Source organism: Cucumis melo, chromosome 6 (genome assembly GCF_025177605.1).
Source record: "Cucumis melo cultivar AY chromosome 6, USDA_Cmelo_AY_1.0, whole genome shotgun sequence".
In the NCBI taxonomy this organism is placed as follows: Eukaryota; Viridiplantae; Streptophyta; class Magnoliopsida; order Cucurbitales; family Cucurbitaceae; genus Cucumis; species Cucumis melo.
This window is the reverse complement of record NC_066862.1, coordinates 9,962,323-9,982,386: the sequence shown is the minus strand read 5'-3', so window position 1 is coordinate 9,982,386 and position 20,064 is coordinate 9,962,323. Positions and strand designations below refer to the sequence as shown.

The 20,064-nt window shown below is 34.6% G+C and overlaps 2 protein-coding genes across 4 annotated transcripts; one reads left to right on the top strand and one right to left on the bottom strand.

Annotated features, from left to right (window-relative positions):
• The first annotated feature begins 260 nt into the window (after positions 1-260).
• On the top strand, positions 261-3,236 carry LOC103496091 (uncharacterized). The gene is made up of 2 exons (XM_008457819.3): positions 261-465; positions 2,779-3,236. The coding sequence occupies exons 1-2, from the start codon at positions 380-382 to the stop codon at positions 2,897-2,899; spliced, it is 207 nt and encodes a 68-aa protein (XP_008456041.1). The 5' UTR covers positions 261-379; the 3' UTR covers positions 2,900-3,236.
• A 346-nt stretch (positions 3,237-3,582) lies between these two features.
• On the bottom strand, positions 3,583-18,262 carry LOC103496090 (probable magnesium transporter NIPA4). Of its 3 annotated transcripts, none has more exons than XM_008457817.3 (9): positions 17,770-18,262; positions 16,737-16,793; positions 15,803-15,893; positions 15,569-15,729; positions 13,762-13,889; positions 13,502-13,639; positions 4,891-4,983; positions 4,347-4,452; positions 3,583-3,943 (listed from the first exon to the last, which is right to left on the bottom strand). In XM_008457817.3, exons 1-9 carry the CDS (start codon positions 17,924-17,926, stop codon positions 3,834-3,836), a joined length of 1,041 nt encoding a protein of 346 aa, XP_008456039.1. In that variant the 5' UTR covers positions 17,927-18,262; the 3' UTR covers positions 3,583-3,833. The 3 variants fall into 3 exon arrangements, with proteins under 3 accessions (XP_008456039.1, XP_050942871.1, XP_008456040.1); XM_051086914.1 differs by having other exon boundaries at positions 15,803-15,863; positions 17,770-18,242; XM_008457818.3 differs by lacking the exons at positions 3,583-3,943; positions 4,347-4,452; positions 4,891-4,983 and adding an exon at positions 5,840-6,169.
• Positions 18,263-20,064: the final 1,802 nt, after the last annotated feature.

Below are 20,064 nucleotides of genomic sequence, written 5' to 3'. Positions count from 1 at the left end.
TTGACCTTATTTTATGTATGTTTACATTCGCATCCCATTTTAAATATATAATAGAAATGCGGCTTCAATTCTCTTATAATGTTGAATATATGGATGCATATAAATATCAATGGACCTCAAATGCATGCATGTTCGGCAAATGAAAAGTATTGATTTTTAGTTCTAGAAATGAATGTTATCACAATATGTAAATTTTATTTTATTGATTTCTTCAATATTTTAATTTAAAAATAAAAATAGAAATAAAGATAAAGGGGAGCGAGAGCGAGAGCGAGAGAGGGGACGTGACGGTGGAAACAAATAACAAAATTTTCTAGAATGATTCATCAAATTTTTGATCGTCGAGATTCGAGTTGGACACAGCGAGAGACAGAGAGAGATGCCTCAGCCGAGCAAAGAACCCTGCAAGAAGGAAGCGTGCGATATTCAAGCTTGTCTTTCCAAAAACAACTTTCTTCCTCACAAGTAACTTTTCTTTTAAGATTTCTCTTTCCATTTTGTTTCCGCAGCAATCTCCCATGATAGAATAGAATCTCAAGTTTCTAAGCTATTCATCCATGTTGTTCGATTGAGTCATTTGCATGAATCGAAGTGTCCAAGGGTCTAATAATTCCAATATTCTTTTTTTACTTTCTTTGTTTTCCTGTATCTACAAACGAAACTCTGGACTGCTATACATCCTTTTTGTTTTCTCTTGTTTCTTTGTTGTTCTATCCATGTGCGATCAAACAAAAATTTAATTAAGCAATGAAACAAGGGAACTTTTCGGTTTAATTGTTCGATTTTGCAACCTTTTGGGTTTTTAGTTTTAATCCGTTTTGTACCCTCTTCATGTTTGGTTCCGAAGATCAAGCTTCTTCTTTCTTGCTACAGTAGGTTGGCCAGTCCTCCCGATTTGATTTTAACTCTTAGGTCAAATTTCATTTGGGTTCTAAAAAGAGGAGATCCGTACAAGTTCTTGCCGAGTTTCTACATTTTCAGTTGTTCTAGTCTTTTATTTGGGTACCAACGGTTAGTTTTCTTGATTCTCATTTTATCATTTCCTGCTAGAGGAATGGGAATTTACTGAAGTTCGATTTCTATTTTCCACAAACTGTCTTCAATTTCGACTCCTATTACTCTATCTTGCCAATGATAGTGTAGTCTGCGCATTAACCTTCTCCTTTTTTCCTCCTTATTTCTTATTTTGTTTCTCTTTATTGTTATCTCTTGGTAATTTCTTCTGGCTAGAGGTGTAAATTTGGTGCATTTCTGCTGGAAGCTTGTTCAAAATATATATCGATGAACCAAATTCTTTGACAATGTTTGTTCATAGTTTTGAAGCCACATTTGGAAGGTTTTTGCCCAGTAGATGTTGAAGTATGTTCTTGCTTATGTTGTATGCATGTAGTGCCTGTTGTAGTACCATCATTAATACCTGATGAGTAAGAAGTTGGATTTGGATGCAATATATGCTGAAGGACGTGGTTCATTCATGGAAATTTGCCTGCAGCCCTAATTCAGGAGAAATGTCTTAATCTTCAAATTGCTAATCAACAAAAAGTTATGGCCATTATCTATAGCAACAGTTTTATTGGAACTTGGAAGAGAAGAATGTCCACCTGGAGGATAGAGAGTGAATAATCCATTCCCATGTCCAAGAAAGCCAACTAGGTATACAGAAACAACAGCTCGAATTCATTATTCTCTAATGAAAAGCTATTTATCTCCCGTGAAGGGCCATCTCTCTGAAAGTAGTTGATAATGAAGTAGACTTAAAAAACAAAGAATAGCTTTGGAATTCAACATATGACTGTAAACAATAAACATCTTCAACATAATTCCTTCATCTGGAGAGTTACAATTAGATTTAGCATAAAGCTTTTCCCAAGTTTTGGCGAGAATGAGATGGGTAGAGGCTTTACATAATGCATTTCAGGGATATATGTAGATAACGGGATGAGAGCTTGGGAAGTTCTAACCTTCTGAGAACAAGAAGAGGACCAGCTAAAGAAGTTGATTTTCTTTGGCATTTGTTAGGGAGTCTCAAATGGGTGATGGTGCTGCTTAAACTCTCAAAAGATATGTAAATAAAGAATCCAACAGGTTCAGGGTTGATCCACTTCTTTCTTCTGCTTTGTTGCAGCTGCGGCGAACTAGGGATTGGTTATAGCTCTCCATTCATCTCTCTTCCCTAACTCTAACTTCGTTCCGTTTTCTGTTGGAGAAAATGGAAAAACACGCTGGTTTGCACCGGAGATAAATAGCCCTTCACGTTACAATCCTACTACATTGCACATCTTGTAATAATGTTGAAGTTTGATAGTGGTCAATGCTGTTATACATGTGGATATTATTGTGCTGTTGAAACTTTCTAGGAAGTATAAATCCTAATCCTTCTCGTTGTATTTTTTCCCTTCAGGAATGTTACAACGCATATTTACTAAAGAGTAGGATTGCCTCAGTAAGACGTCATAACGTCTGACTTAATAAGATGACTTAACGTCTTGAGTTATTTCAATGTAGACAAACATGGTTAAGGGTTCTTTTATTTTATTTTTTTTCTTTTTCCCTCTTATCGGTGTGGATTCTTTGCTTATGCTCTCGCTTGTCTGGGAAATGACTGCTTGGCCTAATGTATTATGCATTGTGCCGTGCCAATGTTTCCTGGATTTGGTTGTGCAGACAAATATCAGTTAGTTAGATACGCATAACACTTCTGTTTGTGTGATGGGGAAGGCTTTTGCTGAAACTAAATTGATATGTTCCTAATCAATTTGTGCATTGATATGGTTGTAGGTGCGTCAGGGTCATTCAACTATTGCAACTTTGCTGTGAGGACTGCGATTACAAATCAACACATTGTGCTTCTGTTTCTGACCTCTTAAAGCAAATAAAGCCGAAAAGCCAGAAATCTTGATTCAAGACATCTCAGGTGTAATCCAGTTTAGAAGTCACCTCATTGGGTGTTGTTTTTAACTTGAGCCCACAATGCGACGTTTTGCGAAATAGGCGAAAGAAATATATGAGACCAGAGGCCTTCGACAATGGACAGCTAATAAAGTTGCCATTTCTTTCCAAATCCATCACCTGCAATATTTTCTAACAAAATATTTTAATTCTTTATCTCAATGTCAAACCATGATAAAAATTGACGATTAATTTTGACTGTTTCAGTTTGTACTTCGCTGATTTGGATACGACCAATAATTGGAAGAATCAATTAAGCTTAATGATATCCATTGCAAGTTCATGTATCTCAATTGTCTTTAAAATGATCTGGACATGATTTATTTGCACATTTTCACGTATACCTTCTTTTGTAAGAATGGGAAAACACAGCAGCTTAGGGAAAGAAAAGAGACTCCAATCAACCTGAGCTCTTGAAATTAGGTTAAATTAGTCAAATCCCTTTTCCTCAAAAGTGGTGACACTGATTCTGATGCATTATAAAACCATATTTTAATAAATGTGAATGAAGAATATCAAGGCGAATTTTGCAACAAAAAGAAAAAAAAATGAAATGGTTGAACGGATGGACTAAGAATAGTTATATATGTGCATTTTAAAGAGAGAAAAATGGAGTTCTGATGTGGAGAACAATTGATGAAAAAGAATTCTGTTGGCTTGCATCTTTCATATGGATTTTGTGGGGTTGCAAGAACTTGTGTACAAAGCCAATAGGCATTACCCCCATTGTCAAGTCTCGGGGAGATAGAAATGGAAAGTGATAGAAAATTCTCACCTTTCTATCTACTTTATCCAAAAAGGAACACCAAGGGGGTGGAACTCTGTGATAGAATACAAAGTTGATATCGACATGAAACCCGAAGAAGAACCATATTCTCAAGGGATCAAGGCAATCTCGAGGATTCTTGTCGTCTGAGAGGAATGCCTTCTCCACCACTAAATCCATCTTCCTCGGCATGCTTAGAGAGCCGTATTGATAAGTTTGCCGCTGGACCTGTATCAATTTGCAAAGTTATGGACTAAAATTCAACATTTGTAACATGCCACATGCAGCAAAGTGCAATGTGTACTGATAATGGGAGTTTGTTTTTTTTATTTATATTCAAGACGGTGTATAGGGAAAGGGGAATCCCAAGGACGCCTTGTGGTAAGGGCTGAGATGTTCTACGGATATGACATATGAATGAGGGTGGGCCATCAAATGGGACTCTGGTACCCAGATATACAAAACAAAACACAAGACTAGGGGACGGGACACAGGATGGTGTATCTACCTAGACGGGAAATGAACAACAATTATCCGGAAAAAGTGTCATTTCATATGATGTTCACTCCATTGCTAATAAAATAAACATTGACAAAAAAATGTTTCCCTACGAAGAGATTAAGAGGCATACCATCGACCATATCCTTTGTTTTATGAAGAAGAAAAGTTCCTGAAAGAATAGTCACAAATCCACACATCTCCGTCACAACCTGCGTTGGGCTCTGCCTGTCCCAGTCCTGAAAGAAGTAATTTAAAAGATGTTAGAATCTGCCTCGATTAGAAAATATGGAGGCAATGCTCAAAGGATTAGGAGTTCTAATGTTCTATCCTGTCACTGATGTACAACAGAATGCTTGAAGCGCCATACTACGGCATGACTTTTGTGTCCAAATTGTTATGTGCTCCTTTGCTGACCGAGCCCATCCTAGTGGGCCTTCATCTTTGTTTATTATATACTATAGTATACATGCCATTAAGAGCCATATCTTCTCATTACCCATCGAAAACATCTTCTGTTTTACCTTTAAAAGGGCCCCTTTTGCACATCCTTGATTATTTCATTTAATTAATGAAATTCTCTTTATGATAATGTTATGTGCTATGTAAAATTTTAAACCTATCACAACTCATTTGTCCACATTGACATGTAAGAAACAACCAACCGTTGGACATACCTTAAACATTATCACACTAGCCAAGATGGTAAATGACGTGAACATGACATAGTATATCGGTGACACAACAGCTGTATTAAAAGTGTCAAGTGCCTGCAAACAAAGAGAGCAGAAATATCTTGGCTAGATGAGATCATTAAAAAAGAAGAGGAATATATATATATATATATATATATATATATATATATATATATATATATATATATATATACTGATAAAGATTGAGAATATACATCCATATGAAAGCATATGATCAGAAAAAGATCATTTTATTATTTTATTTAATTGAATTTGAACTCTTCATTCTTCAAATCAATTAGACTTCTGCCAGTGTAAGTTCATAGTTTGACGGACTGACCATCTATAAACTCCAGTAAACTATTCCAACAGACAAAGAAGAGAACCTACCTCTGTCATTTCTCTACTGAACAACAGATGGCACAAACGAAAAGCAAAGGATACAGAGCTCCTCAAACAGACCAAAAAAACCAGACAGAGGACGATTTTTTAAACAAATAAAATTGATATAACAAAGGAAACAAATATTAGAGGGTATCCCCCACAAATTGGTCTTCCCAAAATACATTTCCTTTCCTTCACCCACAACACAACAAACAAGATCGGACAAAGAAATGAGCTCAAACGAAATATATTTTCGAAGATTTTAGTGTGTGCTTTTAACCCTCTTTGCCAGCCATTCAAATGAAACATGTAATAAGATAAAGAACCCAACATATTCCAAATATAATAAACTATTTAGGTACTTCTAAGCTAAATGCTCTTGTATGTTTCCTTAGGATCAGGCTCCAACTATGGAACAAATACTGTTCAAGTGGAGTCGTATCATCCGTGTGTCAAGCTACACTCACAAGAGTACATGCTTTAGCATTGTATATGAAAAGGCAATAATATTTCTCAAGAAACTTCCACTAAAAATGAAAGGAAAGAAGATCAACAACATATTAATTTCATTCAAGGTTAATATAATTAGAGTTGCAATCTTTCCGATGACCTTGCAAAAAGCAAGGTTGATGACTTTGCCATATCTCATAATTTAAATATGCAGCAATGAACAACAGAATTAGGTCCTCAGCGATCGTGCCCCATCAACATGAATATATTCCTTTTATTCATAAACACTATGGAATCAAATGCAAACTGGTCTTGGCATTTTCGCCTAGTCCCACCTAAACCACAGTTGGTCCAGTCTTGGGTATATATATATATATATCAACACTCGAAAGCCTCTTCTTGTTTTCTCCCGCTCTGGTCTGTCAGTCTGGAGTAAGAAACAATTTTCACTTTTATAAGGTATCCTTGAGCATGCCCATAAAGTTCCATTTGAAAACTAGCCAATCATCAATTGACCTAAAAACTTAAGTCGATAGGTTACAATAAATTTAATTATACACACTGTAACAAAGATATCCACAATGCAGTAGACCATCCAACTATCTTTACGAGCTCTATTTCTTTCGAGCCAATTTTTCCTATTAAGGACCTTCCTTGATAGTTGTTAACGTTGTTCCAAGGAGATTTTATCTTTGTTTTGAAAGGATTTCTGCAAGTCTGGATAAGAGTCTCCCTAAGCCAAATTTGTTTAGCTTTCTTGGGGTTGTTAATTAATTGTTTAATTGGGGTTATTCTTATTACTGTTGTGGAGGTTCACCTAGGATAAGGAGAGTTCTCAAACGTGATTGAGGTAGTCCCGTTTATCATTTGGTATCAGAGCTTTAGCTCTAAACAGATTATATCCTTTCCTTTTTCTTTTTTTTATCTTTGTTTTTCTTATCAAATATCAGTATATCCATCTTTTCTTGTAACCTTTCATCTTCTTTTTGTTTCTTCATCTTTCAAATTATATGCTAGAAAATTTTAAAAAAGGTGACTTCTCATCTTCTCTTTGTTTTCATATTTATTGTGCTAGCTGGATTTTTTTAATAAAAAATTCTTTCCTTTTTCATTTTTTAAAGGAAAACTTTGCAATTTGTGACTTTTCACATTCTAAGTTTAAGATTTTCAAATTTATTGAAATCTTTTTACATAATTTTCATAATAGTACTGCAAAAATTTGCATAAGTTTGAGATTTAGAAATCTTATGCTATGTTTCACAAAAGAAGGAATCGTTGTGCTACCAACAATAATGATGATAATTTTAGGAAGGATATTCGAGAAAATTTTGTTGAGTTACGTAAATCTATGAATTACATAACTCAATGGAATGAAAAATTGAAGTTGCAAGAACAGACAAGGTAGAATCAAATCGCCCAATCTATTGCAAGTCAAGTAGATTGTCCAACTTTTGAAAATGACCAATCAAATAAAGATGAGAGAAATGATCCATCTGCCAAAAAGGAAGGTTTCAATGAAGGGGTCTTTGAGATAAATGAGGGTGATCATCAAAGTTTGAGAGAAGAATCAAAATTCGAATCACTTATGGAGAGCGACACAAGATATCTAAGATTGGAGTCCTGACAAAGACTCTAGGAAGATGTGACGAGAAAGAAGAGACTCAAAATATAAACAAATGTACAACATTGATGATAAAAGAAAAGAAAGTCAGTTTGATTAAGAGGGGAAGTGAAAGAAAATATAAAAATCATGAGAGCAAGCGTACTTTGCACTTTAACATTTTGTGCTATTATTATTCTTTTGATCTTGATGGTTTAGAGGAGACCTTTGAAAATGAGTCGAATGCAACACTTGTGAAGTTAATATTCTATGCAAAACAAGTGGATACCATTCAACCACCAACGCGATCTCGAGATGATGACTACAAAATGGCTTTACAAGGCGAACTTAAGATTCGAGGACAAATCTTCTTGAAGAAGGGGAGAATGATAAGCAAATAATTGGCATTGATTAGCTAAAGCATAAAATGAGTAACTTTCAAGCTAAATTTTCTGCTTTTAATGACGAGCTGTCACTTAGATACCCAAGGGTCATAATGAATCTAGAAATTTAGATAATGAATCTAGAAATTTAGATTCATTCACATCTTTAATATGTACTTATTTAATGGTATGTACTTTCATTTATTATGGTAATTGAAAGAGCATAAAATTAAATGTCGTATCCTTTCATATAACATTTGAAATTAGTATAAATAGGGTTGTAGTTTCCACATTTTGAACGACAACTTGAATTTGAATGATATTTTCTCACAGAGTGTTTTCTCTCAAGCTTCATGCTTTCGTTTGTATTCTTGTGTTAGAATGCATGCTTAGGACTTTCAATCTAATTTGATCAACTCGATTGTGGAGAGTTCAAAATCTTGAAGTTAGAAACAAGTTCTCCTTTCTTCTTGATCTTTGATCAATCTTTCCAAGCCAAATCTATTTAGCTTTCTTGGGGTTGTTAACTAATTGTTTAATCAGGGTTATTCTTATTACTGTTGTGGGGTTCACCTAGGATAAGGGGAGTTCTCAAACGTGATTGAGGTAGTTCCGTTTATCAAAATCATATTTAGAGAACAAGGGATCTAAAGTTTCCGACTAAAAGTCCAAGAAGAGCAAACATTCTTGTTTGAGTACTGTTTTTTTTTTTTCCTTTCTTTTTTTTTTTTTTTTTTTTTTTGATAAAGGGAGAAACGCTTCATTGAGAATAATGAATAATGAAAAAGCACAAGAACAAGGGCGGCCTAGACCAACCCTGGAAAAAGCCCCATTACAAGAAAGGATCCCAACTAATAGAAATCAAACCTAAAGAGTAGTTACAGAAAAGTTTCAAAGTCGAAGCCCAAAGCGAGACATAACGACGAATGAGGACCAAAGATCTCTAGAATCCCTCTCCATGCCCCTAAAAACTCTATTGTTTCGTTTCCTCCACAAGCTCCATAAAATCGCACAAGTATTTGCACTCCAAAGAAACCTAGCTTTCTCTTTCACAGGTGGGTGGAGAAAGTAATACTTGATCATGTCTCTAACACCTCTAGCGCGAGCACTCACTCTACCAAACATTTGGGAGAAAGAATCCCAAGAGAGCGAGTGTAGTCACAATTTCAAAGAATATGATCCAGATCTTCTCCCACCTTCCGAAAGACAGTACAACAGAAAAGGCCAACTAGAAAAGGCAAAATCCTGGAGAACCTATTTGGAAATCCCACAACAAACCAAACAATGAAAACTGGCATTTACTCCATCGCCCATTACAATTGGTGTCCAACTAAATGCTTGCAAATTTGTATATGATAAATTTTGTCCCTTCAAAAACCAGCTCTCATGATTTTGTCTACGAATTTGATATAAATATATAAAAAGAAACTATCACCAAACGTCGTGGATATCCATGGTTTCAGATGAGAGGATCGTCTTCATCTCTTCCTATTGCAACTAACTCTCCCTCTCTGGAATTGGAACGGCCAAGAACGAAAAAACCCTGGAGAACCTATCAAACGTGATACAACAATCGTGGAGCACTTGCCAAGAAAAGGATCTCACCTTTCTAAGAACCTTGGTTCTCTAGAGAACTGAAAAAATCGACTCACTAGAAGGAGAAAGATCCAACAGGGCTTGGAAAAAAAGACTTATAGGAGAAACCATCAGAAGGATTAGGACTCCAAATTCTCACATCCCTTTCTACCAAGGCAAAAAGGATAATTCTCTAAGAGAGAGAGAGAAGGGAAGCCACATCTAATTATTCCCTATCAGTAAGAGGACGACAAAAGGCAAAAGGAAAAGAGAATGAGCTCCCCTTCCAAACTAAGAATCGACAGTGAAATGATTTTTATGGGAGGAAAGATGGTAAAAACGAGGAAATAAAAGCACAAAGAGGTCTATCCCCAACCCAAAAGTCCTCCCAAAAGTAGGTATCTCTCCCCTCCCCTACCACACAATGAACTAGGTGAGCAAAACTAGGAAGGTCCTTCGTAATATCTTTTGATAAGTTCCAGTAAGTACCTCTAATCCCTTTAGGCATCCACTCAAAAGGGTGGGGATCAAATTTACTCGCAATGATTTTTCGCCACAGAGTGTCAAGTTCAAAGTTAAAATGCCATAACCATTTACCTAAGCGGGTTTTGTTGTGAAGTCTAAAGTTTCCAATTCCAAATCCACCTAAGTGAATCGATTTGATTTTTCAATAATCTCCCATTTTATCATATGAGAGCGCTTGGCTTTCCTTTCATGAATCCCTTCCCATGGGAAATCACACATTAACCTCTCTATTCTTATAAACCTCACTTGGGGCCCTAAATAAAGAAAAGTAGTAATCTGGAGTGCCATTAAAAATTGACTTAATCAAGGACAATCTCACTTCAATGGAAAAGGAACCTTTCTTCCAAGAGGCCAATCTCTTTCTTTCTTTATCCACCACAGGATCCCATAAAGTGATTGATTTCGGATTATTTCCCAAGGGGAGGCCGAGATATGTACAAGGAAGGCTACTGACATCATAACCGACCCAATCTGCCCACTTCTTGTTTGGGTACTCTTGGTTGGCCATTTGAATGTCTCCATCCATTTGCTCGCTTTGCCTTCAACATGAAGAGGACCCAATTCATCTTTTTTTTTCTTGTGCTCATATTTAGCCAAGTGTTGGAGAACTTATTCTCAATCTTCAATATGTCTTGGGTGTTTAGTGACGATTGTAGAGAAACAATACGAAAACTTTTAGGAGGTTCATGTTTCAACAAAACCGCTCTCTTTTCCTACAGTTTAACGCAATAAAAGAAATTTCTGCGGAATTATGGTTTGAAAGGAATCAAAGGGTCTTCCACAACAGATCTCTTGGCTGGTTGGATTGTTATGAAGTCGCTCATAGAAATGTTTCATCGTGGTGCATTCTCTCTAGGGAGATTGATAGTTACAATACCTCATAATTCAATTTGAATTGAAGAACTTTTATTTCCTCAACTTAATTTGGGCATGGTGTTGATTAGTAGTTTAGACAGTGTTTTGTTTTTGTCCCTTAGTAGTTTAGACAGTGTTTTGTTTTTGTCCCTTAGTAGTTTAGACTGTGTTTTAGCGAGGATTCCCCCATTTGATTTCCTTGTATTAGTAATCATTGTTGTAAAGGCTTTATGTTAGTCTTGATTACATGTTTTCAAAGTTTGTTGGATATGATGAGGGCTCTATGGGGTGTCAACCTAGTTGAGATGTCCGGGTGCACTATCGATCATTAGGTTATTTGCTTATTGTATAATTCTCTTGTACTATGAGCTTTTGTCTCACTATTAATTAATAAAAGAGACTCGTTTCCTTTTAAAAAAGTTCCACTCCCACTTTTGCAAAGGAAGAATTGACTATGATTTTTTTTTTTTTTTTGGAAAACGGAAACAAAAATTTCAATGATATGACGGAAAGTAACTAATACTCCATAATACAAGATCTCCAAGTATAAAAAAAATATGGGAGACAAACGCAACTATTGAGAAAACCAGGCCAAAAGGTAGAGCCCTGAAAAAAACTAAGAAACAAACCAAACCAGACCAAAGAGAGAGAAACAACGAAGCAAAAAAACTGACTAATACACCGCAAATGACAAAAAGATTTTGAAAAAAACCCTTTTGAGAGGAAAGGAGACCCCAAGCCAAATGGGACTGTAAGAATCTTTGACAGAAAACACCTCAAACAATCCATATGAGTGTAAGTATCTTTAAAGGAACAAAGCAAATACCACTAAACTATTACTCCCAGGGAACTAGAAGGAACTGACTAGGAGATATTGAGATGTTTAGGTAATGGTTCTCATTTGTGTGGTTTCTTTTCCGGCAGATAGATCAAAGGAAGAAAAGAAAAAGAAAACCCAGAGAAGATCATAAAAGGAAAAAATAAACATCCCAAATAATACATAAAACATGAATAAAGGAGCCAACAAAATCTCTTCTATTGAGATGAAGGGAAGTACAAAAAGCAACAGAAAGAAACAAACAAAAAGGGAGATGAATGTCTCATTGACTCCCCCCATAGCACGGAATTTCCCCTAAACTTTACAGAATCATGATAGCTAAGGACTCTACGGTCAGTCATTGGTGGTCTAACTCTTGGGACTTAAAGTTCAGAAGAAATAAGAAATTTTATTGATGTGGATCGATCTTATGACCAAGCTCCAATCCTTCAGGCCTAATAATAGAGATGATGTTATCTTGTGGATGTGGGACAACGATGGCTTCTTTTCAGTTAGGTCTTTTTCTCCCAAGCTGATTGTGAAAGAAGTTGCCTTGAACAGACAAAGTTCTGATCTTAGATGGAAAGCCAATTGTCCTAAGAAGGTCAAAGTCTTCCTAGGGATTTTCTCCTTTGAAAGGCTGAATGCTTGTTGTAGAATCTAAAGACCTTTGGTCTAATGGGTCTTTGCCCTCTTCTCTAGAGGCTTTGATTTGAACGAAACTCAAGGATCCTTCGTGGCCATGAACTAAATATGGCCATTTTTTGACATTTTGTCACTTTTTTTGCTTCTATGGCCGTCTACCTCATTATTATTTTGTAATTATAGCCTAAATCATATCTACACCAGTTGGGCTTCTATTTTGTAACCTATTGGTATGTGGGGATATCTCATCTCTCCCTCTTTAGTATTCTCCTCTTGACAATGAAAGTTATGTTTCTTATTAGAAAAAATAATGATAAACAATGAAAAGAGAAGTGCAAGTTTTCTCAACAGTTGTGAGATATAAAAAAAAAAGACAATCTTAAACACCGGAGACACCAACCCTAAATCAATTCCTTCATATAATTTTGACATCACGAGATCATTAAAAGACTCCACTACCATATCAGAGTTTCATTGACTTCGTGCTCCTCCCCTACATGCTCATTGTTCTGGGAGCACTCTCTTGTTACATTCAAGCCAAATATTTCTAGGGGCATCCTTGCCCTATACAAAAAAGGGAGCAGTGGGGATTATATCTTTCCATGAATTTCCCATTTTTCACTCCATGAAATAGCAAAAACAAGCTAGAATAGTTAAACTAAACCTACATAGCAAGAAAAGACTGCCCTAATTTTCATCATTTTGACAGCACACTACTGCTACAGTGGTATCTATCATCAACATCAAATATTAACGTCCACTGTTGAAAAGTTCTGCTTCAAAAATGACCGTTCTTAGTTTCTCTTAAAAATGAACGTTCTTAGTGATTTCATCAGGATGAACATTCATGTTTATGATGACTTCTTGAATTACTTTACGGGGTTGACACCCTTCTATACCCTGTATACGGATTTGGCAAAGTCATAAATCAGTCACTTGAAGTCCCCTTTTTCTTGATCACAATTAGGACCTGGTAATTTGATTTCTTTTGGTTCTTTCCGCTTTATAGCTACTATTGGGTTACTTTTCCTTCTTATATGACCCAGAAAGAAAAAGAAAAGAGCTAACATGGTGAGATTCCTTTCTAGGTAAAGTCCAACTCGCATGGTGAAATAGTGCTGGTTCAGAAAAGAAAAGGAGTCCAAACTTCAAACCAACTCATTCTAAATACTTATAGTGGAATAGTTTTATTATTCCAATTAATTATCTAAAATTAAATTATATTTAATTAAGAACTCTGGAGATTAAATTATTAACTAATAACTATGTGGACCAAAAATATACTATCATACACAGATACAGGGACAGATGCTAAAACTGTTTCTAAAAGATTAAAAACCAAAAATGAGCACCACTTACCTTGTTTAAATAATTCATTTGGGTAAGCACACAAGTAATCACAACTAAAGTAAATATCCAGGTCTGAGGATATATTAGCTGGTTCATTCCTGATAGTGTTAGCTTCAAGGCAATTCCTATTGCTTTCACACTCATGACCTGTCATTAGATATATAATAACAAAATCACTTGAAGAAGAGGAGGAAAAATTTAATTCCAAAATTGGAGAAGATAGCATTTAAAAACGATAAAGATTACAGGGATACAAGTTGGATACATACCGATAAAGATCCTACAAGGGAACATACACCAATGTAAACCATAATGTGAGTCTGGCCATATTGTGGTATAAAGTGGAATATAAGTATAAACACAGCTGTCATAACCGATGCTGCATACAATAAAAAGGCTGCAAAATAAAAGTCAAAGTTATTACCAATATGTCGTTAAATCAAATAAATGACTCGCTAAAACATAAGAACCATATATGGGGTAAAAAATTATAGATTATGAATGAACAATTTTAAACATATAATACACAGAGAACCAGGTTACAGATTCCATGAATTTTCCATTTCTCAATCAATGCTAGAACTTTGCTATAACACAAGATGCTCCCTGAGTTGTAGCCTTCACCACCCCAAAAGAAATCTCTAAACAGCTTCTCCATACTTTTAATCACCCCCTAAGGAGCTTTGAGGAGGGAAAGGAAATGCAAAGGCAACCCATTGAGCAACAGATAAATCAATGATTACCAGCCACCTTTGGAAAGAAAGGAATTCTTCCATTTAGCAATCTTACTTCTAATTTTGTCGACATCCCAGAAAGCTAGAGACGAATGCTTACCACCCAAAGGAAAGCCTAGGGAGTTAAGGGAGAGAGACTCCATCTTACAACCCAACTCAACTGCAAGCCTAAACACCTTATGCTCCTTAATATAAATCCCAATTAGGAAGAACTTTGCCACATTCAAATTAAAGAACGAACATCCCCTGGACAAAAAACAAAAGTGTCATCAGCACACTGAAATGAAAGATAGCCACCTTTTTTCTACTGATCTCCCAACCTTCAAGAGATTATTTCTCCATACAGAAGTAAACTAATCTGTTAAGGGAGAGAGACTCCATCCTAAAACCCAACTCAACCGCAAGCCTAAATACCTTATGCTCCTCAATTAGGAAGTACTTCACCACATTCAAATTAAAGAATGAACCTCCCCTGGACAAAAAACAAAAGTGTCAGCAGCATACTGAAGATGAAAGATAGCCACCTTTTTCTACTGATCTCCCAACCTTCAAGAGCTTAGTTCTCCATACAGAAGTAAACTAATCTGTTGAAACCATCACCAAGGAGGGTAAAAAGGATGGGGAAAGGGGGTGTCCTTGTCTTAGATCCCTTTGACTCATGTCACCCATAAATTGTGAGCTTTTGCATTTAAGAAGGAACGGCTAAAAAGATGAAGTAAACAATATTTTACTACCATGTGGAGACAGTAACCAAGGCTCTATCATTTAATAGGGAAGTTCCAATGCTTCTGATTACCCAGTGAAGAAAAGAAGGGGTTGCCAAAGTTCTCTTCTTTTTGACAGACTGCAAACACTAGAATGCAGGTAGACATGAGGTTTCACGTCTCAACTACTACTGTTCAACTGTTCTAGCAATACTTCCGAGAGCCCAATTTCAAGCAAAAAATTTAACCTTTTCAAGAATTTTGAAACCCCAAATTGCTTCATCCAACATCATTGCACATGCGGTGGGTTCTCTTTTCTTTCTTTCTTTTTTTTTTTTTTTTTTTTTGGGGGGGGGGGGGGGGGGGTGTTGGAAAAACATATACTGTTGAAAAAAATTTCCAAGGGGCACTATACGTGAAATCTGGAAAACAGGTCCCATCCTTTTAATCGTGCTCATCCTAGTTTAGTTGAGTTGTTCCTAGACACATACTTGGGTCACCTATGAATTCTCACTCTCTCTTAAGTCTTAAATGAAACATTAAAGAGAAAAAAAAAAGAGAAGGGAAGAAATCACTGTTAAGCAGAATCAATGGTATTTTGAAAGGAGGGAGAGCATTTCACAATAACAAAAACATACCAGGCTCCATGGCCATTTGCCACACTTCAGTTACAGATTCGATTTCACGTTCTTGAGGAGCATGGAGCACAATGGTTGTGGAACCCACTACACACAGAACACAGCCAAGAATTCCAAAAATATGCAACCTCTCCCGCAATATAATATGTGCAAGCACTGCACTGCAAGATATCATGACAATATGAGTATAAACAACTGCAAACTCTGACTTAATCTGTGCAACTCAGACCATACCTGATAATTATGCTGAGAGCACCAAGTGGGGTAACTAGTATAGCTGGAGCAAATGCGTAAGCTGCAAAATTAGCAATTTCTCCAACAATCACTGCAGAAAACCATTGCCAATTTAGGATTTCCCTTTTTTGTTTGAGTTTCAAAGCTTTTTCCTTTCGTTATAAATCTGCCAAAAGGGATTATATGGTTTGCAATGATCGTCACCAAGCAATACTAATTTTTTTGAGTACGTAAGATCTCTAGGTCCATTTTTATGGGGAAAAAGAAAACCCACGCCTCTGTATTCTTCTTTCCCAACTAGGATTCAAAGGATCTCTAGGTCCATATTTGCTCCGTTTTGGTACACTTATTAAAAATAAATGCAATGAATGAAAAGAGAAAGAAGCAGAATACCAAATAAAATTATTCACACAAAATGTATCTTAATAAGGGAACATCTATAAAACGAAATGGCCAAGGAGCCTGGTCTCAATGGCTGATTCAAAACCTTACAAATAAATTCAGCAATCTATTAGGTGAAAGATCTTACGAATAGATTCAGTGATCTCTATTTACCGGTTACATGTTAAGGTGGCATGCAGTACCTAAATGTGATGTTAATTTATTGTTCAGTTCCTACATCATCACTCACTTGTTAAGATGTTACTTCCTTTTTCTAGTTGTTGTTGGATCTTTTTGGCGTTTTATTTCTCCCTATCAGGAAGGCTGAATTCTAGAAATTTTTTATTTTTCTCATATACAAATGAAAAGATTACTTCTTGTTAAATTTTTTTAAAAAAAAAAAAAAAACTATATATAGAATACAGATAGAGCTAACAGATCCTAAAGTTACATTTAGTATCTATGTAAAAGACTTCTTCAAAAACTGAACAGAGTCCTGACTGGGAAAATAAGGCCTCTAATAAGCTACATTAAAAATGTAAAAAAGACTTACTTGTAATCATGCCTACCCACCAAAGAGGCTCGTATAGGTAAGAATAGCCTCCAACCCCTGACATTAATCATCACATCAATTACAGTGAAACTGGGAAGATAACAGTGACCGTGCATATAAAGCATGATAAAGATAAGGAAGCGCCCAATCATCAACTTCAAAGGCAGGAGATTTTCATCATCATATATATACCAAAAACAAAAGTAAATGAAAGGAGACCAATATGCTCCAAAATACAAAATCTAGAAAGGAAGCACTTAAAAAAGTTACAAAAGATACAAAAAAAAAAAAAAAAAAACAAACAAACAAACAAACGTAAATGGTAAATACATCAATGCCAACAAGAGTAACTAGAAAGGAACAACTATCTCAACTCTGATTAATACCTTGAATGAAAAACAAAATTTATTAAGAATAGAAGCTACACAAAGGCAGATAAGATATCTCCATGAAGCCAAAGGGATTACAAAAAAAAACTCCCAATTGGCATAGATTTGAATCAAATCGAGTCTCATTCAGGCGGCTGAAAAGATTGTTAAACAATGGTATCCATTCATGCCGATAAAATTAAAATGATACAGAATTAAATTCATCGCCACTAACTCAATTCAAAGTCTACATAAGGAATTAAACTTTTGGGGCTACTCATCTGCCATGGAGCAAATAGTAGTTAACAAAAATATATGTCCATCTGTTTTACGATGCATGAAATTCTCAGTATGCAGTCTGATACTTAAAAAGAGTTAAACATACCATTTTTGGCAATAGGCCTCCAAAAAAGCAAATAATATAATTGATTAACAAATAAGTATAATAGATTCAATTTCGCAAATCAAATAAAGAAAAATCGTCGAGAACCTCATTAATAGTACGATCCATCTCTAATAACGGAAGAGCCGAGGCATAAAAGTGCAAATTTCAAAAAAATCCATACCCAATTACAGAAATTTCAAAAAATTCGCAAAGAAATGAGGGATCTACATTAACCCTTTTTAAGGTAAATTGAAGGAAAGAAAAAAGCAGAGTGAGATACCCGCTCTGACTCCAGAAGCGCCGGCTTTCTTCAAGCCCTTTTTCTTAACAATGAAGCTAGCACCAATAAAAAAACTGGAAGAAAGAGCAAGAACCAAGCCCTTAATATTATCAGAGGACATGCCCTCCCGCCAGCTAGGAGTTTGAGTGGTTGCCATGGCAGAGAGAAACCCTAGGTTGGAAGTTAAGAAACCATATCATAAGATAAGAAGAATGAAAGCAGAATTGAGAAAGAGGACCCAGAAATGGGAAGGGAGTGAGTTGGGAAGTGGAAAGGGAATTAATGTGGGATGTTGAGGGGAGAGAAACACAGATCGTAGGTAAATGTTTGGAGAAAAATTGTCGGCGCTTTGAGACTGGTGTTGAACACAACAGGGAGAGAGGGAGGAGATTACTTAGATCGAAAGAGAAAAAGAGGGAGAGAATGAATGAATGAATGAGAGATCTAAACAAAATCATTGATTTGGTTTTACCAAAATAAAGACTACTCTCCGACTATGGTTTGATCACTTTCACGCTACCTTCTTTTTTTTCTTTTTTTTTTTCTTTTTTTTTTTTTTTCAAACAATAGCAATTTCAAATGGAAGATTTTTTTCTTCTTCATTTTTTTTAATTTCCTTCAAATTTTTAATTCAAATATTTATAAAAATATAACAAAATTTCAAATCAATAAAAAATGCTTTTTACAATCTTCTCTCATTTATCGACAAAATTATAAATATCTTTTAATAATTTTATCATCTACCATAATTATCTTTTATTTTAATTAAAATTAAATTTATATAAACAATTAAGATTGTGGTAATTTTGGAATTTCTCAATGGATTAAATATATTCTTGACTTGAAAGATGAATGTAATTTGAATATTCACATTCACCCACACAGGATGCTAAAGTGGTGAATCACTTTTCAATAACAACATTTTGAAGTTTTGTTGAGAGGTTGAAAAATACTCTCTTTTTCTTTCTTCTCTTTTAGAAAAATCTGGATTCTTATAAGAATAATAATAGAAAAACAAAATCTTTACCTTGACAAAAATTCAACAAAAGCTTACTACACATTTTTGTCCTAAAATGTAAATATTATGTCAACTTTACAATTTTTCACAATTCTCTAAAATCTTTTAATCCCTATATTTTGAGTATAATTTTTATTTGGTTTATATATTCAAAAATGTTAAATTTTAATCTCGAGATTAATTTTTGGGTATTTTTAAAAAATAGCAAGATATCGAAACTAATCTACAAAAGATGACAAAATTCATCAAACTGTTTATAGTCAATTTGAAAATTTTATTATATTTTGTAAATCGTTTTTTTTTTTTTTTGTACTATTCCTAACAATTGTTCTTAATTTTTTTATTTAATCAATTGTTTCACGATGTTATATTTTTACCTTTGAGTTTAGTTTTTTTTTTACCAATTATCTTCAATATTAGAATTTCGACTCAGGGATAGTTTTGGAATTTGGCATAAAATTTCGGTTAATTAGTTTAAAACAAGTTTGATGTTTTTTTTTAATTGGTGACAAAATAAATTAAACTAATTTAATTATGACTAATTTACCTCTTTTAATTTAATCATTTTTTTAATTAAAATGAAGTTAAGTGTAATTGTTGAAATAAAGATGAAATAGGATATAGGAAAATTATGGAGTAAAATTGTAACCACTTGAAACTTAAAAATCAAAGGAACATTTAAACAAACATTGAAAGATAAAATGCAATATTTTGAGATGTATCAAACAAATAAAAATTTAGTTACCAAAATCACATTTTACATAATCCAAATTGAAAAAAAGAAAAGGGAAAATTTGTTTGGATTCATCCTTGTAAATCTATTTCTTTTAGATCACATGCCGATATTCTTAACCATAATTTAAAATGTCAAGATCTCAATTCTATAAAATTATAATAAAATATTAATAAAACGTTGATATCAACAAATATTTATAAAAACAAAAAGTTAAAAGAGTACGTAAAAATTACTTATTTTTTTATATATATAATTCATAGAATTTTTTTACTATATATAATGAAAATGTCAAACGAACATTTCTTGCAAATGTTAAATCTATAAAAATGTGATAATATCAATGAAGAAGTGATATCATGAATGTGATGGGACCAATTGAAAGAGGTTGGATTATACTATAGGGGGTGGGATCAAAACAATAGATTGTGTTGTTGGAAGGCACCCAACAATATGTTAGTGGTCTACTCTTTTTGTCCCCATTACTCATTCAAATGACATTAGGAGAAAGGGTTATCTATTCTACTACACTAATGTGATTATT

What these genes read in the sequence shown, in the direction of transcription:
- LOC103496091 (XM_008457819.3), top strand. Translation starts at nt 380, where the DNA reads ATGCCTCAGCCGAGCAAAGAACCCTGCAAGAAGGAAGCGTGCGATATT. An exon ending in AACAACTTTCTTCCTCACAA is followed by an intron (nt 466 to 2,778) that starts GTAACTTTTCTT and finishes ATATGGTTGTAG; the next exon opens with GTGCGTCAGGGTCATTCAAC.
- LOC103496090 (XM_008457817.3), bottom strand. Translation starts at nt 17,926, where the DNA reads ATGGCAACCACTCAAACTCCTAGCTGGCGGGAGGGCATGTCCTCTGAT. An exon ending in CGCTTCTGGAGTCAGAGCGG is followed by an intron (nt 16,794 to 17,769) that starts GTATCTCACTCT and finishes GATTAATGTCAG; the next exon opens with GGGTTGGAGGCTATTCTTAC. An exon ending in GTGGGTAGGCATGATTACAA is followed by an intron (nt 15,894 to 16,736) that starts GTAAGTCTTTTT and finishes GGTTTTCTGCAG; the next exon opens with TGATTGTTGGAGAAATTGCT.